At 46.7% G+C, this 18,795-nt stretch overlaps 1 protein-coding gene across 1 annotated transcript in view; it reads left to right on the top strand.

Moving 5' to 3' along the window:
• PLCD4 (phospholipase C delta 4) overlaps positions 1 to 18,795 on the top strand; it is a 44,282-nt gene that overhangs the window by 24,143 nt on the left and 1,344 nt on the right. The window contains exons 6-15 of the mRNA XM_066611636.1: positions 1,245 to 1,476; positions 2,404 to 2,605; positions 5,732 to 5,876; positions 6,190 to 6,342; positions 6,947 to 7,120; positions 7,847 to 8,003; positions 8,654 to 8,770; positions 11,347 to 11,525; positions 16,753 to 16,888; positions 17,387 to 17,536. Of these exons, the coding sequence (XP_066467733.1) occupies positions 1,245 to 1,476; positions 2,404 to 2,605; positions 5,732 to 5,876; positions 6,190 to 6,342; positions 6,947 to 7,120; positions 7,847 to 8,003; positions 8,654 to 8,770; positions 11,347 to 11,525; positions 16,753 to 16,888; positions 17,387 to 17,536 (1,645 nt within the window). The remainder of the gene's footprint in view (positions 1 to 1,244; positions 1,477 to 2,403; positions 2,606 to 5,731; positions 5,877 to 6,189; positions 6,343 to 6,946; positions 7,121 to 7,846; positions 8,004 to 8,653; positions 8,771 to 11,346; positions 11,526 to 16,752; positions 16,889 to 17,386; positions 17,537 to 18,795) is intronic.

Here is an 18,795-nt window from a genome sequence, read left to right as displayed (position 1 = left end):
GAGAAGGGGTTGAAACCATAGCTCAGTGGCAGTATGCCCGTTTTGCATGTAGAAGGTCCCGGGTTGAATGCCCAGCATCTCCAGGTAAGACTGGGAAAGACAAACCCTGGAGACCTACTGCTAGTTAGTGTAGGCAGTACTAGGCTAGATGCCCAAGATGCCCTGACTCAGCACAAGACGGTTTCCTGTGTTCTTGTGTAAGAGCAGAGCTGGCTCTGCTGAAAAAAAATGCTAAAAATAACCCTGCACCCTCTCCCTATGTACATCTGTGCCTTACATATGCATAGATATAGATATAAATGCAGAAGAAAATTGGATCACTTGTGAAAAATGATCTAGTGTCCTTTTTACATTATCCAGAAAGGGGTGGGGTGACTTCAAAAATATTCCCAGTTGATGGGTATTCCAGGCAGTTGTTGGAGGAAAGGTAGGAAGACAACCCGGGCCCTTATATTTGGCCCTCAGCTCAGATTGCTCAGATCCCTGTTGCTATTTAAAGAGGAGCAGCTGTGGAACCAGGAACATCCAATGGACAGAGTTTCAGGGTCAAGCTGTATCTCAGCCATGAACTTACATAGGTGGCTTGGGCATGTCAATTGTCACTCAACCTTAGTTCTCCATCTGTAATACTACTAATAGTTTGATGTATATATTCAAATTTTTTTTTAAACTGTTTTTGGACCACAATTTTCAGCTGTGCTCCAAAAAACCTGGAAAATTGCAAGTTAATTTATGTTTGTATATACCTGTAATTCCACTACTTTTCAGCTCTATAATCAGAGCTACATCTGATACTGCCTGTCTTGTTTCTTCTTTTTTTTAATTGAATTCCTGCATTGCATAAGCTCTTTATTTTCATTGCTTTTTTCATGATAAGTTTGGAGAGCCTTCATCTCTCTTTATCAAGCTTTCTCTTTCATATTTTTAAGTTCCCTATTTGTGAAAGACCCAACAAATCCTTCTCTGAACCTTTTTGGCTCCCCCACTGTAAGCCTTCTCTCCCACCTGCAATCCCTAGCTTTTCCCTTCCCCTCATCTAATGCCCAGTTTGTCAGGGTAAAGTAGATTGAAGTTCTCTGGACAAGAGAACAATGCTTCTGTGTACCGTATAGCATATAATAAACAGTTAGTGCTTAGTTAAAGCTACAGTAGTAATAATATGTCTCTCATTCCATTGCTTTAATTGTCTCGGTTCAATTGCCCATGTGTTTACGGTAATACTGAGATCCTTCCTTTCCTTGCAGATGGCAGACAAATCCGAGACTGGGACACTAGAGGGGGAGGAATTTGTATTGTTCTACAAAGCACTGACTCAGAGAGATGAAGTGCTTGAAATCTTCCAGGAGTACTCTGAGGATGGCAAGAAGATGACACTGCTGGAGTTTGTGGACTTCTTGTTGCAGGAGCAAATGGAGAGCAATGGCGTTGATGAGTTGGCCATGGAGCTGATTGACAGATATGAGCCATCTGAGTCAGGTGGGGGCAGCAGTGGGAAGGAAAGCTGTTAGGTCCATAGTGTTGACAAATATCCAGAATTATATCCTAATTCAGGTATTCTCATGGGCTGCCAATGCAGAGAGTTCAGATCATGACATGAGTGTAATGCCAAGAGCCAGGCTTTCAACAACTTACAAGGAAAACAGAACACACATGAGGTCAGATGGCTCCAAGACTGGGTCAGCCATAGCCAGCAAGACAGGCTTCAATGTTTTTTCATGAGAGGTGTGAAGCAGACTGTAGGTTGAAGTATCTACTGAGAAATGCAAGGTGGCTAACTCTGCGCCTTCCCCTGAGAAGCTTGCTGTGGTTTAAAGGGTCTTTGCCTGGTCCTGCAACCTCTGACTCTGATGATGTGGGGCAGGGGGAGGAATGTGGTTCCTTGCTTGCTCCTCAGGTGAGTCTTCAGAGTTGAAGGAAGAGGGTGAATCTGTGTCCTCTGGATGTGGAGGGGTACCCATGGATGCCCTTGCTTAGAAGGTTCTGAATTAGGAGCCCCTAGGGTCTGTGTAGGTCTCCCCCCTTGAATCCACCTCCTCCATTCATTTCCCAAGTGCAAGGGTTCCATTTCTGGGACCATTAGAGCTGGTGAATTCTGGAAAGGCACCTAGCACTTTTCTCTGTGTAACTCTCAAGTCCTTCAAGGACAGGAACTCCTGACCATGCAAGGCAAGAGGGAGTGTGTACAGCATCACTCCAGTAGATCTCTGCAAAGCATATTCCACTTCCTACATCGGTTTCATGACATCTACTTCTGTAGAAATGGCTGCCTACCTGCTTCCCCCAGTTTTCCAAAGTTTCCTGTTTCAGTGGCTTTGCCCAGTTTAAAGGCCTTTTTCTTTGCAGTGTCACTTGGAGATCCACCTTCCTGTTGCATTTTTCATTCCACTCTCTTTCTTCCCACAGCTAAGGCTCGCCATTCCTTGAGCATTGATGGTTTCCTCATGTACCTGTGCTCTCCAGACGGCTCCATCTTCAACCCTGAGCACAAAAAGGTATTCCAGGACATGTCACAGCCCCTCTGTCATTATTTTATCTCCTCCTCCCACAACACATATCTGATGGAGGACCAGCTGCGAGGACAGAGCAGTGTCGAAGGATATATCAGGTATTACAGCCAAAGCGCAGATGCTAATGTGTTTGCCTCGGCAATTGTGGTCTGCCACAACAGAACCAAGCACAAGATTCCTCCAAAATCTTTACTTACGCTCTTCACCTGGGATGCCCATCTCCCCTGGTAAAAAGATGACATCAGGGCCTATGAGAGGAATTTTAGCAGGGGGTACAAAGTTTCTTCTGGGTCCCTTCCCAGAAGGGGAAAGGAGGCAATGGGGGCAGGCAGAACAGGGGGCAAAATAGGGTGGGGGAGGGTGCTGACAGCCACAATAGTCTTTGGAGCTCAGGTCTACTAGGCTTTTGATGCAGAGCCCAGGTCTACTTTGGCAGCTAGATAAAGTAATATGCAAATCAAAACACACTCCTAAGTCTCTCTAAAATTTTTGGAATATAGAAAATCGATTGCAGAAAATTAGCATAATCGTATTTAGGCTCACACTAGACTGGATCAAAATGAACTTCCGCAGCAGCTGTAGCCTCACAGCTGGGTCCCTGAGCTTCTGTACACTCCTTCGTGGTTATCGGATCCACATGCCAAAGAGTTACTGTAGCAGGCCAGTTTCCTCCCAGATTTACTGTGTTAAGGAGGGTCATGGATGCTGTTGCCTTTCCTTGCCTACTTGGTGCTTTGTAAGAGGAGCAGAGAGGGGGGGGAGAGGGAGAGGTGGAGCTGCAGTTTTTTTGCAGCAGCTCCTTGGTATCTGTGGAGGATCTGTTCCTGAACCTGCCGCAGATATTAAGATCTGCAAAGGGGCCCTAAGACGACCTTTAGATGTAACAGAAGTGCATTCTGGTTGCATTCAGGGGTGTTTTGGATGTACACTGCCTCCCCAGGCCTCGGAAGCCCTCCCAGAGATTTCTGAAAGGCACTACTGCTTTTTCATCAAACTGGAAGTGCCTCTCAGAAGCCTTTGGGAAGCCTTCTGAGGCGTGGGGAGGCCCCGTGTGGCCTTCCTGCCCCTCAGAACACCTCCTAGATGCACCTAGAAGACACTTCCAGTCACATTCAGGAGGTTCGATGAGGCCCTCCAGATGCGGGTTGGGACCTACATTAAGTTCAATCTGCAGGTCCTAACCTGTGGATAGAGAGTGCAAATCTTTACTTCTACTACTTTTCTGCCTCTTCCTCCAGCAGCACTGAATGGAGAAGGAGCTGCCACTGCTGCAATCCTCTTTCAACTTGCTCTCTGCAGTTCAGAAGAGGCTTAGAGTGCCCACTGGAGTGACAGACTAGAGAGGCAGACAGGCAGGGGCTCATCACATGAGCATGATGAGCCAGGAGTTTGCTGCCACACCAAACTTTTCAGGTGGCTTTGTGGTTGGGCCACCCCCTGGTCCAGGTGGCTTTACTAGCTCTTTGACTTGGTTTGTCCCATTCCAATATGACTGGGCAAAGTCATTTCCTGTTCCTTCCTCTCAATCTCGATAGCTAACCATCTATTCTATGAGGCCCGGGGCAGCCCAACTAGGACGCTGGCTGAAACATTTAGTTTGAGCGGTGGGCTGGAGGAGGTGGCAAACTGACAGGGAGTGCCCCTCACCCCATGCATGCCTGCCACCTTCCCTATCTTGCCACCTGTCCAGCCATGCACCCAACCTCTGCCTCAAGCTCTTCATGGATGCTGGAGAGTGAGCAAGAAGAAGATAGGAGGCTACTGCAGTGTTCTTGCTGACCATTGTGGCAGCACTAGAGAAAGTAGCTGCTGCAGCAGGCGTTTTTCTGAGCACTGTCAATCTATGAGAGCACTTGGGGAAAGTGCTGCCACTTCTTCCACTGCCTTTCTTCCCACATTGCTTTTTGTACAGTGGTTGTATGAGGAGAATGTTGGAAGTGAATAGGCTCCACTCCCAGGATTCTCCTCACCCAGTTACTTTACAAGAAGCAGCAGTGGAGTGGATACTGAAAAAGGCGGATGGGGCAGTGCATGCTGACATGGAAGGGGATACCATTGCACATGTTGGCAAGGGAAGGGATGGATTGGGGGAGATTGGCAGCAGAATCTGGTGCTGTTTCAGACAGCAGCAGATCAGCTTGGGCTGCTCCTAATAAGGCACATAAGACTCACAGCTTCTGTCCCTTCCTGTTTCACTTCTTGGCTCCTCAGCTTCGGCAGTCCTGCTACTTTCTTCTCTCCTAGACTACCTTGACTTGCCTCTTCTGTACATGATTTCAGCCGGCTTGTGACTAAGCCACACCATCTCACTGGAAAAGGGAGGACCAGACTCTTATTTTTTTGGTCCACCTGAGTGGCCTTCATTTTGCAGAGTGTACAGGATCCTTCCAATGTGCTATATAAAATTGCTGCGCAGGTTAAGGCACAGCATTTATAAGCATTGACTGCATATCTGGATCCTGCGACTTTATGTTCTGCCAGTGTCCTCTTTTTCGCCTCCCCCCAAATCTGCCCTGCAGGCAGCAGCTGTTGAAGAATCACCACAAACCAAGCAGTTAGCATGATAGGAATCATACTTACTAGTGCCCCCCTTCTTTCCTGACAGAGGCTCATGTGACTTTAACAGATGCGCAATGCTGAGAAATTCAACAAATGCTGTTTTTCCTTCATCACTACAGGAAGAAAAATGTACCAGCTGAATTTCTCACCATCAAGCAACTGTTAAAGGCACAGGAGCCTGTGTCAGGAAACAAGGTGGCAACCCTGATCATGCTATGAGCCCATCAAAAAAGAAAGGTACCTGCATTTTCAAGGTAGCCACATTATTTTCACCCTAATGACAGGAAGCAAAGTGATTTAAGCTGATATGGCAAGACACAACACCTGTTTAGGTCTTATAGAAAGAAAGTGGGTACAGTGTACCCATGCACAGGGCAAACAGGAATGTGCTGGTTAGCTGTGCCCCCTTCCTGTAGTGGTGCAGACCTTAGCCATACCCTCAGCTATCCCTATTTGCAAAGCAGTGGCAGGCCTGGGGGGGCCTGGGGGGCAAAAACCCCGGCATTGTGCCTGCAGGCACATGTGGTGCCACCTCCGCCCATCTTCAAACAACTTGGTGGGATAAAGGCAAGGCAAAAGAGGGTTTCCTGTGTTATCTGCTGAGGAGGCTGCCTATGCTCTGGGAGGATAGGAAGGGCTGATGGACTACCTTCTTCCTTCTGCAGGGCTTTGAAGCGGGGCTGTCGATGCCTAGAAGTAGACTGTTGGGATGGGCCTAATGGGGATCCTATTGTCTACCATGGCCATACCTTCACTTCCAAGATCCTCTTCCGGGAAGTAGTGACAACCCTTGAGAAATATGCCTTCCGGGTAGGTTGGACTTTCTGCCAAAGAGGATGATGGCTTTGCTGTGCTCGAGGGAAAGGAGTCACTAGGAAGAATGGCACAAGACACAGACAGAGGAGAACATACAGAGTTGGGGAAGAGGGTGCATGTGTGATCCTGCAAGAATCAATTTATCCTGGGTATAAAGACAACTCACTATACTTATACTCCGGTATATGCTTCAAAAGGCCACTGGGATTCTCTTCCCTGTCATTCCCCTGTTCCTGTACCCTGATGCTCTATTTTCAACCTTTGTAACCCTTAGACCTTCCTTTAACTCATGATCTTGATCTCCTAGACTTCTGATTATCCCATCATCCTCTCCATTGAGAACCACTGCAGCATAGAGCAGCAGGATATCATGGCACAACAGCTGAAGGGAATTCTGGGAGAGAAGCTCCTTACTAGCACCATTGATGGACGTGTCCCTATGCAGTTGCCTTCTCCTGAGGTAGGGAACTGAAATAGTTCACACTTCCCCCCCCCCCCCCGAAACTGGGTTAAGAAATTGTGGCTGCAGTCTCAGGGCAAACAGTTACAGTATAGTCACACCACATACCCCAAGGTCTTCCTCAGTCTGAACCATTACAAAAGTGTCCATGGGAGGAAGAGGAGCAAAATAGGGGGAACCTCAGGGTGCTGGGATTTACAAGCATGATGAGCCAGGAGTGGGTTATATAGATGTAATTGTGGGGATTAAGGTTATTGTGGGAACCACTGAGGAGAGCTTCAAAGAGAACTTATGAGGAAAAGAGTGGCTGTGTTTGAGAGAGCCAAGTTAGGAGGGATGTATATTGAGAGCCCAAAAAGAGGTTGATAGATTCAGCCCTGGTGATAGATTGAATGAAAATTCAATGGAGGGCTGGTTTGGAGAGATGTTTCTTGGAAGCACGTGATGGGCTGGCATAGCAGTGGTGAAACTGTGGGGGAAAGATGGAATTTTACTGGTGAATTTGCCAGAAAATGAGTAAATTGCTGAGCAGGAACTGTGGGAGTCAAGAAAATCCTGTCCCCCATTACCTGAAGGAAGCTCCCTGCTTTATGTCCTCATGCAGGATCTGAAAGGCAAAATCATTCTGAAGGGGAAGAAGATTGGATATCTAGAAGATTATCTGAATGGGCAGCCAGATGAAGTGTCTGAAGATGTTGAGGAGGATGTTGAGGAGGAGGAGGAGGGCCCCGAGACAGAGGAGGAAACTCTGCGCAATGAAGAGAAGAAGAAGGAGAAGGTGTATATGGACATCTTGGGTGGGCAGCTCTTTAGAGATAGTATCAACTCAGAAGTGGCAACTTTTTATTTCAGGGAAAAGTTGATTCTATGGGGAGTTCCAAAGAATTTATGCTGTGAAGAGGGGCCAAATATGCTCACACCCCCCAATATAGTCTTTGTATCATGAGGGGTTAGCGGTTCTGCCTAGGAAGCTACGAGGTGAACTGTTCTTATCAGATGCACCTTTAAAGTTGCCTGAAACTGAATCGGACCAGCGATCTCAAAGTATCCTCTCAGTAATGCCTATTCGGACTTGCAGTGTATCTCCAAGTGTGGATTTTTCCCAACCTTGTCCCTGAGATCCTTTTCACTGGAGATGCCAAGGACTGGCATTTTCTTAACGTCAACTGTACACGCTACTGCTGACTGATGGCCCATCCCTATCTTTTAATTTGTAACATTCTAATAAGGGACAATTCTGATGTAACATTTTTAGGGTTACCACCCTAAAGTATCAGCTGTATGAAAGGTAGACATTTATTTTAAAAAGATTTCATTGTCACAGTTTCTCACCTCCAGGCAAAGCTTCCTTTCTGTTACTACCTGCCATGCACCAGTTAAAGTCAGCGGAGCCCTGCCAGAAAAAAATGGGAACACTATTTCTTTTTTGTAATGGAGGGGTTAATGTCCATATCTGTGTGCACAGAGAGAAATATGCAAACTATGCCTATCACGTTCTTTGCAGAAAGCCAAACAGACCCTCTCCCAGGAGTTTTCTGACTGTATTATCTACTGCAAGAGTGTGCCCTTCTACACCTTCCAGCACTCTCGTAGCCACTACAAGCCCTACGAGATGTCCTCCTTTGCTGAATCCAAGACTCGAAAGCTCATCCGAGAGGCTGGTGAGAACCTGGGGATGGGGCTGCGAGGAGGCAAGATATTTGGGCCAAACACCTTCTCCTTCCCATATTGTTACTCACCCCACTTGCCTGAGTGGAGAGAAGATCTGGCAGTATTACTGCTGAACTTGGTTTCTTTTGACTGAGAGAGAGTACTGGGGCCTTTTGTAGTGTTTGCTTTATTTACTAATATAGGCACCAAGCAGAGCAAAAGCCAGCCAGCTCCTATGAGCAGACAGCAAATCTGCTAACACTGTGTCAGATTCCCAGAGGGTAATTTGTGCACCCCTCAAGACTGCTCCCTGCAGCCCACAGGAACTTAGTGCTTCCGGAGACAGGAGTTCCATTTATTCTTGCCTACACAATAGTGGCTTTGAGCATATCCGGGTTTTCCACCACAACTTCCTCAACTCCCCCACCCCCACTCCCGCACTCTCTCTCGCTGTAGAGAAAACATGATTTTATCTCCTTCAGGATCTTCTGGGGTGTGGCACAAATCTATCCCATTTTTAATTTGGAACAGGTTTTTGTTAGGAAAATCCTAAATGAGAGTTCAGGTTTGAAAACCAACCAGCACAAATGCCTTCTCGCCTAATTTACTGTGCAGGGCTCCCTGGCTCCTTAACTATTGCTGTGCTTCCTCGCTCCTGCAGGGAATGATTTCGTCCGCCATAATGCCTGGCAGCTGACACGCATCTTTCCCAGTGGGTTGCGGACTGACTCCTCCAATTACAACCCCCAAGCAATGTGGAATGTGGGGTGCCAGATGGGTATGCATGAGGTGCAAATACCAGGGTCATTGGCGGAAGGGGGGAAATCACTTTCATTTTTTGTAATGTCTTTGTCAACATTCTGCAGAGCAGACACCTCCATTATGCACTTCACTTGGCTTGTTCCCAGACCATGGGTCCTGGGTCTTCTCTCTGGTGACAGAGAAAAGAAGAAAGAAAAAACTAGTCAGCCATTCTGACCATCTGCATCTGCCACCAGATTTATACCCTGGGCTACTACTAGCTTGTGAAAGTGCAGGAAATGGAGCTCAGATTCCCCTTTTGAAAAGGCAGAGGAGTTACACAGGGCTGAGGTAGGTTTTTTCAGGACTCTATGAAGCACACCTCTTACAAAATTTGTATTTTCTTCATTGCGATTTTAGTATTCAGTTGGGTTCATCTTTTTGAAAGAAAAGGCATTGCTTTTTTGAAGAAGGGGACATGGCTCAAATATCTGGACTTCAAATCAAAGCTACCATAAAAATGTGGGGATTCTCATGGCTCCCTGGTCCTGAGATCCTCACCTTCCTTTCCAGGTCTGAAGCTAGGGCGAGGGGGTCGGCTGCTTCACTCTGTTTCTTCACGACCCTTCATTCATTTCTTAACTACCTCCTTTCCTGGGAGTAAGACCCATAATTTTCAGCCCCCTCTCCCAACTGGCATATTGGCAGATCATGAGACATTCGGATTGCCAGTTAGCCAACACTGCAGTGTTGTTGTCCCAGCAACTGTGTCGCTAGCTCACCTGTCACCTAGTTCACTTTGTGAAAGTCTCCACCCCCCTCCCCAGAGTGCCACAGTTAGTCTGGATCTCTGTCACTGTGGGTTGTTCGGCATCTGTCACTTGCCTGATGCCAGCTGTTGAGACAGGCCTGTCACCCTCAACTGGGATGGGTGAGCCTGCTTCCAGACAAAATGGCTGTACCAGTTGGCACCCTGACTATGTCTGTGGCTGCTATCCACCCAGCAGAGCTCCTCATGTGCTTTCCTTTTATGTGGGATGTGCCTCTTTCCCTTCATCAAACATGTATGGCTGTGCATGTCTTTCTCCTGGGCCCAAATTCTATTAAACTGTCACAGTGGTACCAATGGGGCATGTGCTGCATCCTGCCATTGGAGGGCACTCATGGAGGCCTCCTCAAGGTAAGGGAATGTTTCTTTCCTTACCTTGGGGCTGCATTGCAGCTGCACAGGTGCTGGAAAGTTGGTTAGGATTGGGCACCTGTTCTTCTGACCAATCAGATCAGTTTTCTAAGAGTCTGAGCTATGAACCTGGAAGTCTCCCAGTTCAAACCTCAAATGATCCAGGATTTCACAAGATGGCCTTAAGTGTTGCGCTGTCCCTCATCTCCCATCTGCAATATGATGCTAATAATACTGATTGACTGTAAAGAATTGTAAGGGGTTCTGAGATTACTGTTACATGTTACCTCAGCAAAATATGTTCCCAAACTCGCAGTTGCGGTGGGCCCAATCCTATCCAACTTTCCAGTGCTGGTGCAGCCACAATGGAGCCTTGAGGAAAGGTAACAAATGTTCCCTTACCTGGAGGAGACCTCCATGATACCCCCCCCCCCACCAAAGGATGTAGCAGATGCTCCATTGGCATAGCTGCACCAGCGCTGGAAAATTGGATCAGATTGGGCCCTGAGATAACTGCAGGAAGGGAAATACTTAACATACTGAAGTCATTAATTCTTCTCTAGAAATTATTATAAATTATATGAAGAATTATAAATAATTCTTCTCTTTCCCCCTCATTTCCCCTCTAGTTGGGCTTATTTCCAGGGTCAGAGGTAGGGAGAAGGGAACCAAAGTGTTTTTGTTTTATTTTTTAAATGGTGGATGCATTTGCAATGGAGAATTGTTAAGTAAGATTGATAGATTAAGGACACCCTCTTATCAACCTATTCTCTCCTGAAAATTACACACGCACTGTTTCGTTAACTCAGCAAACACAAGTATGGATACGCAGTTTGCTGTGGTAACGTTCAGTGCCTTGAGCGTTGTAAAGCATAATGTAAATGCTGAGTATGATCATTGTTTATTCTCTTTGGCCATCTACAAGCCCTGATGGTCTTCTAAACTGGTCCTCACAGCATTGCTGTTGATGGAGCCAGGATTTTCTAGCTTTTTAAAACTCTGTTTCACTGCAATCCTGGGTCTGTTTACCTGGAAAAGTCCGACTGTGTTGATTGGGGCTTACTCTTGGGGAAGCATGCATTGGTTTGGAGTCTTTTGTCTCCTCAACTGACTTTAATTCTGCAAATACGCACTTGTAAGAGGCTGTTGATAGTCAGAGCTTGGGGAATAGAAGAATCAGTAGCCAATGAAGTGGAACGAAGGTGAGGAAATGCTAACACAATTAGAATAATGTGTGTGTGTGTGTGTGTGTGTGTGTGTGTGTGTGTGTGTTAAACTACCATGTCACCAGGTCATACATCTTTCTGTGATATGTAGTTACGGGCCTTAATTTGCATTTCTAAGATGCCTTGTTAGAAGAAGCTAGCTAATCGCTATGATTCATCTGTCTTCCATTTGCCTGAAATATATTCCTGTCTCCTCCTCACTTTCAGTGGCCTTGAATTTTCAGACAGCTGGTACAGAGATGGACTTGTGTGATGGGCTTTTCAGTCAAAATGGCAGCTGTGGCTATGTCTTGAAGCCAAGCTTCATGAGAGATGCAGAGACAGACTTCACCCCTGAGAATCCCCAAAGAAGAGGTGACGGTAGCCCCCTGAGTATAGCTGTTAAGGTATATACTTTTACGTAATGTTCAACCTCACAGAACTGGGGAGTTTACATAATGACTTGTTGCAAAGCTTTAACATTGCCAGCCATCTATGATTGGCCTGGAGTCTGCAGAAATCAGCACTGATGTCAGGGTGACTCTTGAAAGCAAACCTGGAGATGTTAACAGGACCTTTAATCACATAATATCATGTGGAAAAAAGAAATCTCTAGGAATAATTTCTGATGGAGCGTAATAGGGTTGCCAACTCTATCCAACCACTGATCTATCTAGGCCAGTATCTTCCACTCTATGTGGCACTCTATGTGACTCCACCAGTAGCATCTAAGGCAGTGGTGTTCCACATCCTGGATCCAGAGATCCTTCTAAACTAGAGTTGCCCAAGACTGAAGCTGGAACCATCTGGTGGCATGCTACCACTGAGCTATGGCCCCTCCCCAAGTTTTTAAAAATAATTTTTGTTTACTTCACCTTTCAAGACAGTTTACAATATTAACATTAACAGTCACCAGAGGACAGGTGACTCTGGATTTAATTTTGTGCGGTACGCAGGACCTGGTTAGAGATGTAAACGTTACTGAGCCATTGGGGAACAGTGATCATGCTGCGATCCGTTTTGACGTGCACGTTGGGGGAAGAATACCGGGCAAATCTCCAACAAAAACCCTTGACTTCCAACGGGCGGACTTCCCTCAAATGAGGAGGCTGGTTAGAAGGAGGTTGAAAGGGAGGGTAAAAAGAGTCCAGTCTCTCCAGAGTGCATGGAGGCTGCTTAAAACAACAGTAATAGAGGCCCAGCAGAGGTGTATACCGCAAAGAAAGAAGGGTTCCACTAAATCCAGGAGAGTGCCCGCATGGCTAACCAGCCAAGTTAGAGAGGCTGTGAAGGGCAAGGAAGCTTCCTTCCGTAAATGGAAGTCTTGCCCTAATGAAGAGAATAAAAAGGAACATAAACTGTGGCAAAAGAAATGTAAGAAGGTGATAGGGGAGGCCAAGCGAGACTATGAGGAACGCATGGCCGGCAACATTAAGGGGAATAATAAAAGCTTCTTCAAATATGTTAGAAGCAGGAAACCCGCCAGAGAAGCAGTTGGCCCTCTGGATGGTGAGGGAGGGAAAAGGGAGATAAAAGGAGACTTAGAGATGGCAGAGAAATTAAATGAGTTCTTTGCATCTGTCTTCACGGCAGAAGACCTCGGGCAGATACCGCTGCCCGAACGGCCCCTCCTGACCGAGGAGTTAAGTCAGATAGAGGTTAAAAGAGAAGATGTTTCAGACCTCATTGATAAATTAAAGATCAATAAGTCACCGGGCCCTGATGGCATCCACCCAAGGGTTATTAAGGAATTGAAGAATGAAGTTGCAGATCTCTTGACTAAGGTATGCAACTTGTCCCTCAAAACGGCCACGGTACCAGAAGATTGGAGGATAGCAAATGTCACGCCTATTTTTAAAAAGGGAAAGAGGGGGGACCCGGGAAACTATAGGCCGGTCAGCCTAACATCTATACCGGGTAAGATGGTGGAATGCCTCATCAAAGATAGGATCTCAAAACACATAGACGAACAGGTCTTGCTGAGGGAGAGTCAGCATGGCTTCTGTAAGGGTAAGTCTTGCCTCACAAACCTTATAGAATTCTTTGAAAAGGTCAACAGGCATGTGGATGCGGGAGAACCCGTGGACATTATATATCTGGACTTTCAGAAGGCGTTTGACACGGTCCCTCACCAAAGGCTACTGAAAAAACTCCACAGTCAGGGAATTAGAGGACAGGTCCTCTCGTGGATTGAGAACTGGTTGGAGGCCAGGAAGCAGAGAGTGGGTGTCAATGGGCAATTTTCACAATGGAGAGAGGTGAAAAGCGGTGTGCCCCAAGGATCTGTCCTGGGACCGGTGCTTTTCAACCTCTTCATAAATGACCTGGAGACAGGGTTGAGCAGTGAAGTGGCAAAGTTTGCAGATGACACCAAACTTTTCCGAGTGGTAAAGACCAGAAGTGATTGTGAGGAGCTCCAGAAGGATCTCTCCAGACTGGCAGAATGGGCAGCAAAATGGCAGATGCGCTTCAATGTCAGTAAGTGTAAAGTCATGCACATTGGGGCAAAAAATCAAAACTTTAGATATAGGCTGATGGGTTCTGAGCTGTCTGTGACAGATCAGGAGAGAGATCTTGGGGTGGTGGTGGACAGGTCGATGAAAGTGTCGACCCAATGTGCGGCGGCAGTGAAGAAGGCCAATTCTATGCTTGGGATCATTAGGAAGGGTATTGAGAACAAAACGGTTAGTATTATAATGCCGTTGTACAAATCTATGGTAAGGCCACACCTGGAGTATTGTGTCCAGTTCTGGTCGCCGCATCTCAAAAAAGACATAGTGGAAATGGAAAAGGTGCAAAAGAGAGCGACTAAGATGATTACGGGGCTGGGGCACCTTCCTTATGAGGAAAGGCTACGGCGTTTGGGCCTCTTCAGCCTAGAGAAGAGACGCCTGAGGGGGGACATGATTGAGACATACAAAATTATGCAGGGGATGGACAGAGTGGATAGGGAGATGCTCTTTACACTCTCACATAATACCAGAACCAGGGGACATCCACTAAAATTGAGTGTTGGGCGGGTTAGGACAGACAAAAGAAAATATTTCTTTACTCAGCGCGTGGTCGGTCTGTGGAACTCCTTGCCACAGGATGTGGTGCTGGCGTCTAGCCTAGACGCCTTTAAAAGGGGATTGGACGAGTTTCTGGAGGAAAAATCCATTATGGGGTACAAGCCATGATGTGTATGCGCAACCTCCTGATTTTAGAAATGGGTTATGTCAGAATGCCAGATGTAGGGGAGAGCACCAGGATGAGGTCTCTTGTTATCTGGTGTGCTCCCTGGGGCATTTGGTGGGCCGCTGTGAGATACAGGAAGCTGGACTAGATGGGCCTATGGCCTGATCCAGTGGGGCTGTTCTTATCTTCTTATGTTCTTAACATAAAGTACTGTATTGACTTGAATATTTTATGGACAAATGGATGGTGAATCCACCTCCCCAATTGCTGTGTAACCTACTCCTGTAGTTTATCTCTGTCATTGTGTAGAAATTATGTGTGGTTCTGAGTGCAAATTCAACAGCTGAGGTGAAGTGAGTAAAAGACCAAGGGCCCAATCCTATCCAACTTTCCAGCAGCTGCAATGCAGCCTAGAGGTAAAAGAACAAACATTCCCTTACCTTGAGGAGGCCTCTGTGACTGCCTCCCCACCACAGAACGCAGCACATGCCCCATTGGCTCAGCACTGAAAAGTTGGATTCCTAGAGAGAAGACCTATTTCGCTCTACCTTTCCATCTTGTAACTGCTCCTGTGTCTTTATCCCCTGAAACTGATCAGACATGCTGATGGGCGAGCTTAGTTTGGAATGTTGGGCAGAATGAGGGGTTGACCAGGTCAGGCATTGACAAAGAGTTTGTTGGGCAGACACCCTGGAAGCCCACAGGCACCATTGGCATAAAATGTCAAAAAGGACATAGTGGAAATGCAAAAGGTGCAAAAGAGAGCAACTAAGATGATTACTGGGCTGGGGCACCTTCCTTATGAGGAAAGGCTACGGCGTTTGGGCCTCTTCAGCCTAGAAAAGAGGCACCTGAGGGGGGACAGGATTGAGACATACAAAATTATGCATGGGAAGGATAGAGTGGATAGGGAGATGCTCTTTACACTCTCACATAACACCAGAACCAGGGGACATCCACTAAAATTGAGTTTTCGGAGAGTTAGAACAGACAAAAGAAAATATTTCTTTACTCAGCGTGTGGTTGGTTTGTGAAACTCCTTACCACAGGATGTGGTGATGGTGCCTGGCCTGGATGCCTTTAAAAGGGGATTGGACAAGTTTCTGGAGGAAAAATCCATAACGGGTTACAAGCCATGATGTGCGTGTGTGACCTCCTGATTTTAGAAATGGGCTATGTCAGAATGCCAGATGCAAGGGAGGGCACCAGGATGAGGTCTCTTGTGATCTGGTGTGCTCCCTGGGGCATTTGGTGGGCCGCTGTGAGATACAGGAAGCTGGACTAGATGGGCCTATGGCCTGATCCAGTGGGGCTGTTCTTATGTTCTTATTCTCAGTCTGGTGGCTCACACCATTGCTGCTTCTTCCTGTCCTCTGCATTTGCAGTTGGGCTTACTCAGAGATCCCTTTAATAACACAAGGACCTCTGAGAAAGCCCACCTGCTCAAAGGTGGGAGAGACACATGCTGCTTCTGGACACTCCTCCTTCAGCACACCCTTGGTGCATTGAAGGATGACATTTAGGGAGACTGCTTTCCTTCACCTTTTTCTAGTCTCCAGGAAGATAAAGTATGGCCACTTCTTTCTCAGATCACCAGGGCTACCCAGGAAGGAAAAAGAGGGCTGACTTGGATCACTCTCATACTGGCATCTAGCAGTGCTGTGAAGGGAGCAGCCAAGCCACTCCAGAGGGCAGTGTACATACACCTCAGAGTGTATGGGGGCCCAGTGTAGGGCTTTGCTCAAAGGCTACCCCCCCCCCATTGTGGAGCTGGTGCTGTTAGACAACCCCTGGGGGCTGGGGGGATAAGAATAGGCCATCAGTTTGGCTGTACTTGTTGTAAGAGGCGACTAAACAGCCACCGGGTAGGTGGGACTCCTTAGCCTGGGAAGGCAGCTCATCTGAGAGAAGGAAAACTCTGATCCCAAACCTCCACTGCCTTGTGGCTACATCCAGTTATGGAAAAGGCTTCAGGAGTCAACCTCGAGGCAAAATCCGGAGCCAGAGTCCCCGAGGCAGTTCATGGCTGAACACAGTCACGTTCTGGCAACTCCTGCGACGTTGCTGGAATCAACTGTATTGGCTTCTGCCTTTCCATTGGACCATTTCAGCAACATGGAGAGGAGGGATTTGCTGTATGGGAAACAGTCTATCCTCCATATCTACTTTACCCAGGCTTCGCGCACTGGAGAGAGCACTCTGTTCCAGAACCACTAGTCAGAGTGCAATACCACAGTCTTCCGAGACTGAAGGATGCCAACATAGCTGTTAGACAAACACAGAGTTGTTCCAACTCCTTTGCACCTTGTGTTAGAGTTGTAGTTCATGGTGCCCAGCTTCCTTTGTTACAGGCCATTGTTTTGAGTGACATACCAGTAGGTTGTAGGATGGAACTGTAATGTTCTTGCACATGTGACCTTGTCTCCTCTTCCATGTTCATATGATCTTCTCCTCTAGGTCATTAGTGGGCAGCAGCTTCCCAAAATACCGAACAGCAAAGAAGGCTCCATTGTGGATCCCCTGGTGAGGGTGGAGATTCATGGGGTCCCGGGTGACAGTGCCAAGCAGGAGACTAAATATATTGAAAACAATGGTGAGCTGTATTCTGTTGGTCATCATAACGAACAGCTAGACTGAGATTACACATTGTCTTCTAGTGTACATGAATGAGATTTCTGGTTATTGAAATTTCTGGTGAGGTCTGTGCTAAACAAACATAATTCTACGCAAAAGAAAAATCCAGTTCTGCCATGGGAATAAATTATGCGAACTTGAAATGTTGGACAGTGCACTTGTTTGATTTGTGCTGTTTGCTGTATTTTAGGATTTCTAGGATCCAGACTATTTTGGCAAAAAATTTTGGTGGAAAAGGGTGCAAAGAGAGTGGGTGGCTTTAGAAGAGAAACTAGGGGAGCAGTCTAGGTAGTTATCTCAGAAATGGTGCTGGAGCCTGGCTATAGCAGATTATATAGAGTGGCTATAGTAGATTTTATAGAGAAGACTAGGGAAGACTGCAGTGAACCAGAGGGAGCTAATTGGGATTTCCTGACACATAACCACAGTTCTTTTTACCTTTACTATCCCTGGACAGGTTTTAATCCGCAATGGGGTGAGTCCCTTCGATTCACAGTGTGTGTACCAGAACTGGCACTTTTGCGCTTTGTGGTGGAGGATTATGACAAGACGTCAAGGAATGACTTTGTAGGGCAGTACACACTGCCTCTTACTAGTGTCAAAGCAGGTGAGCACCTTTCATAGGCACAAGGTCAGGTTGCCTTATGACAGTCTTCTGCCAAGATCTGGTGATGTGTGCACTTCTGGGCCTATGCACTTATCTACATCAACCAGAGACAGCTATTTGGGTGAAAGAACAATAGCAAAAGCCCCATCCTGAAACAATGGCTGAAGCTATTTAACCATACAGAATGGCAGCACACAGACTGGGTGCAACAAAACATACCAATAATACACAGTTAAATCCACTGCCCATTGAAATATGAGCTACTTCTTACCAAAATCCTCTTTACTTGTAATTCCAAGACAGAATTGGTCCCTTCCCACATCCTATAAGAAAAGTTTCCATCCGCTGATGCATAAAAGTAATTTTGAAGCATGAAGAGTGTGATAGCGCTCTCCGCCTCCAAATCAAGTGACAAACTGGTTTGTTTTCCTCTTGGCATTTGGACTAATTATTACATTCTTCCTATCTGATTCTACCTACTGCTGCTGTCCTTGACACAGGCTTTGATATTATCATTCTTGATGGGCAAGCCAATGCTGCCTTCATCTTGCGGGGAAAGTGTTGATCATGCACAGGCTGTAGACTCACCGAGGTCCAAGGCTGGCTCTAAGCATGCGACATATAACAAGGATATGTAAAAAGACTGGAGACTTGAGCCAGAAAATCTGTCCATAGAGACAAAGATATTCCCTCTGCCTGTATAAAAGCAGAGTCTGTAACTCAGAAGCAGAGCACAGGCTTCATGTACAGACAGACCTACATGCAACTTCGTGGCACCTCCAGTTTAAAAAAAAAATAATAACCTGAGATAGCAGGACTGGAAAAGGTCACTGTTTGAGACCTCAAATTACTGCTGCCAGCCAGAGGAGATAAATTACTAGATAAATGGTCTGAGTCTGCTAGAAGTGCAACAGCTCGCAAGCAAGATCTGTAGAGTAATAATGATAATAGAGTACCAGTGGGTGTGGATATGTGTACATCCCTACCAGTATGGGGAACAGTCACCTATTCCAGTGGTCTCCACACCACAGGCTGCAGCTCTCCGGAAAACCAGACCCCAGAACACAAAAGGAACTTACTGTTCCACGGGGCAGCCTCACATCTTCTTTCCCAGCCCTAACCCCCCAACCTCATGCTGGGCAGCCATATTTGCCCAGAAAACCAGGTGCAAAGCATGCTGGAGTGACAAGCTATGAAAATGGCTGCCCAGCATGAGATTCTGGAGGGACAGGGAAGGAAGATATGAGGCTGCCCTACAG

Source organism: Tiliqua scincoides, chromosome 1 (assembly GCF_035046505.1).
Source record: "Tiliqua scincoides isolate rTilSci1 chromosome 1, rTilSci1.hap2, whole genome shotgun sequence".
NCBI classification, from domain to species: domain Eukaryota; kingdom Metazoa; phylum Chordata; class Lepidosauria; order Squamata; family Scincidae; genus Tiliqua; species Tiliqua scincoides.
The sequence above is the reverse complement of the archived record's forward strand: the minus strand, read 5'-3'. Positions and strand labels throughout refer to the sequence as shown.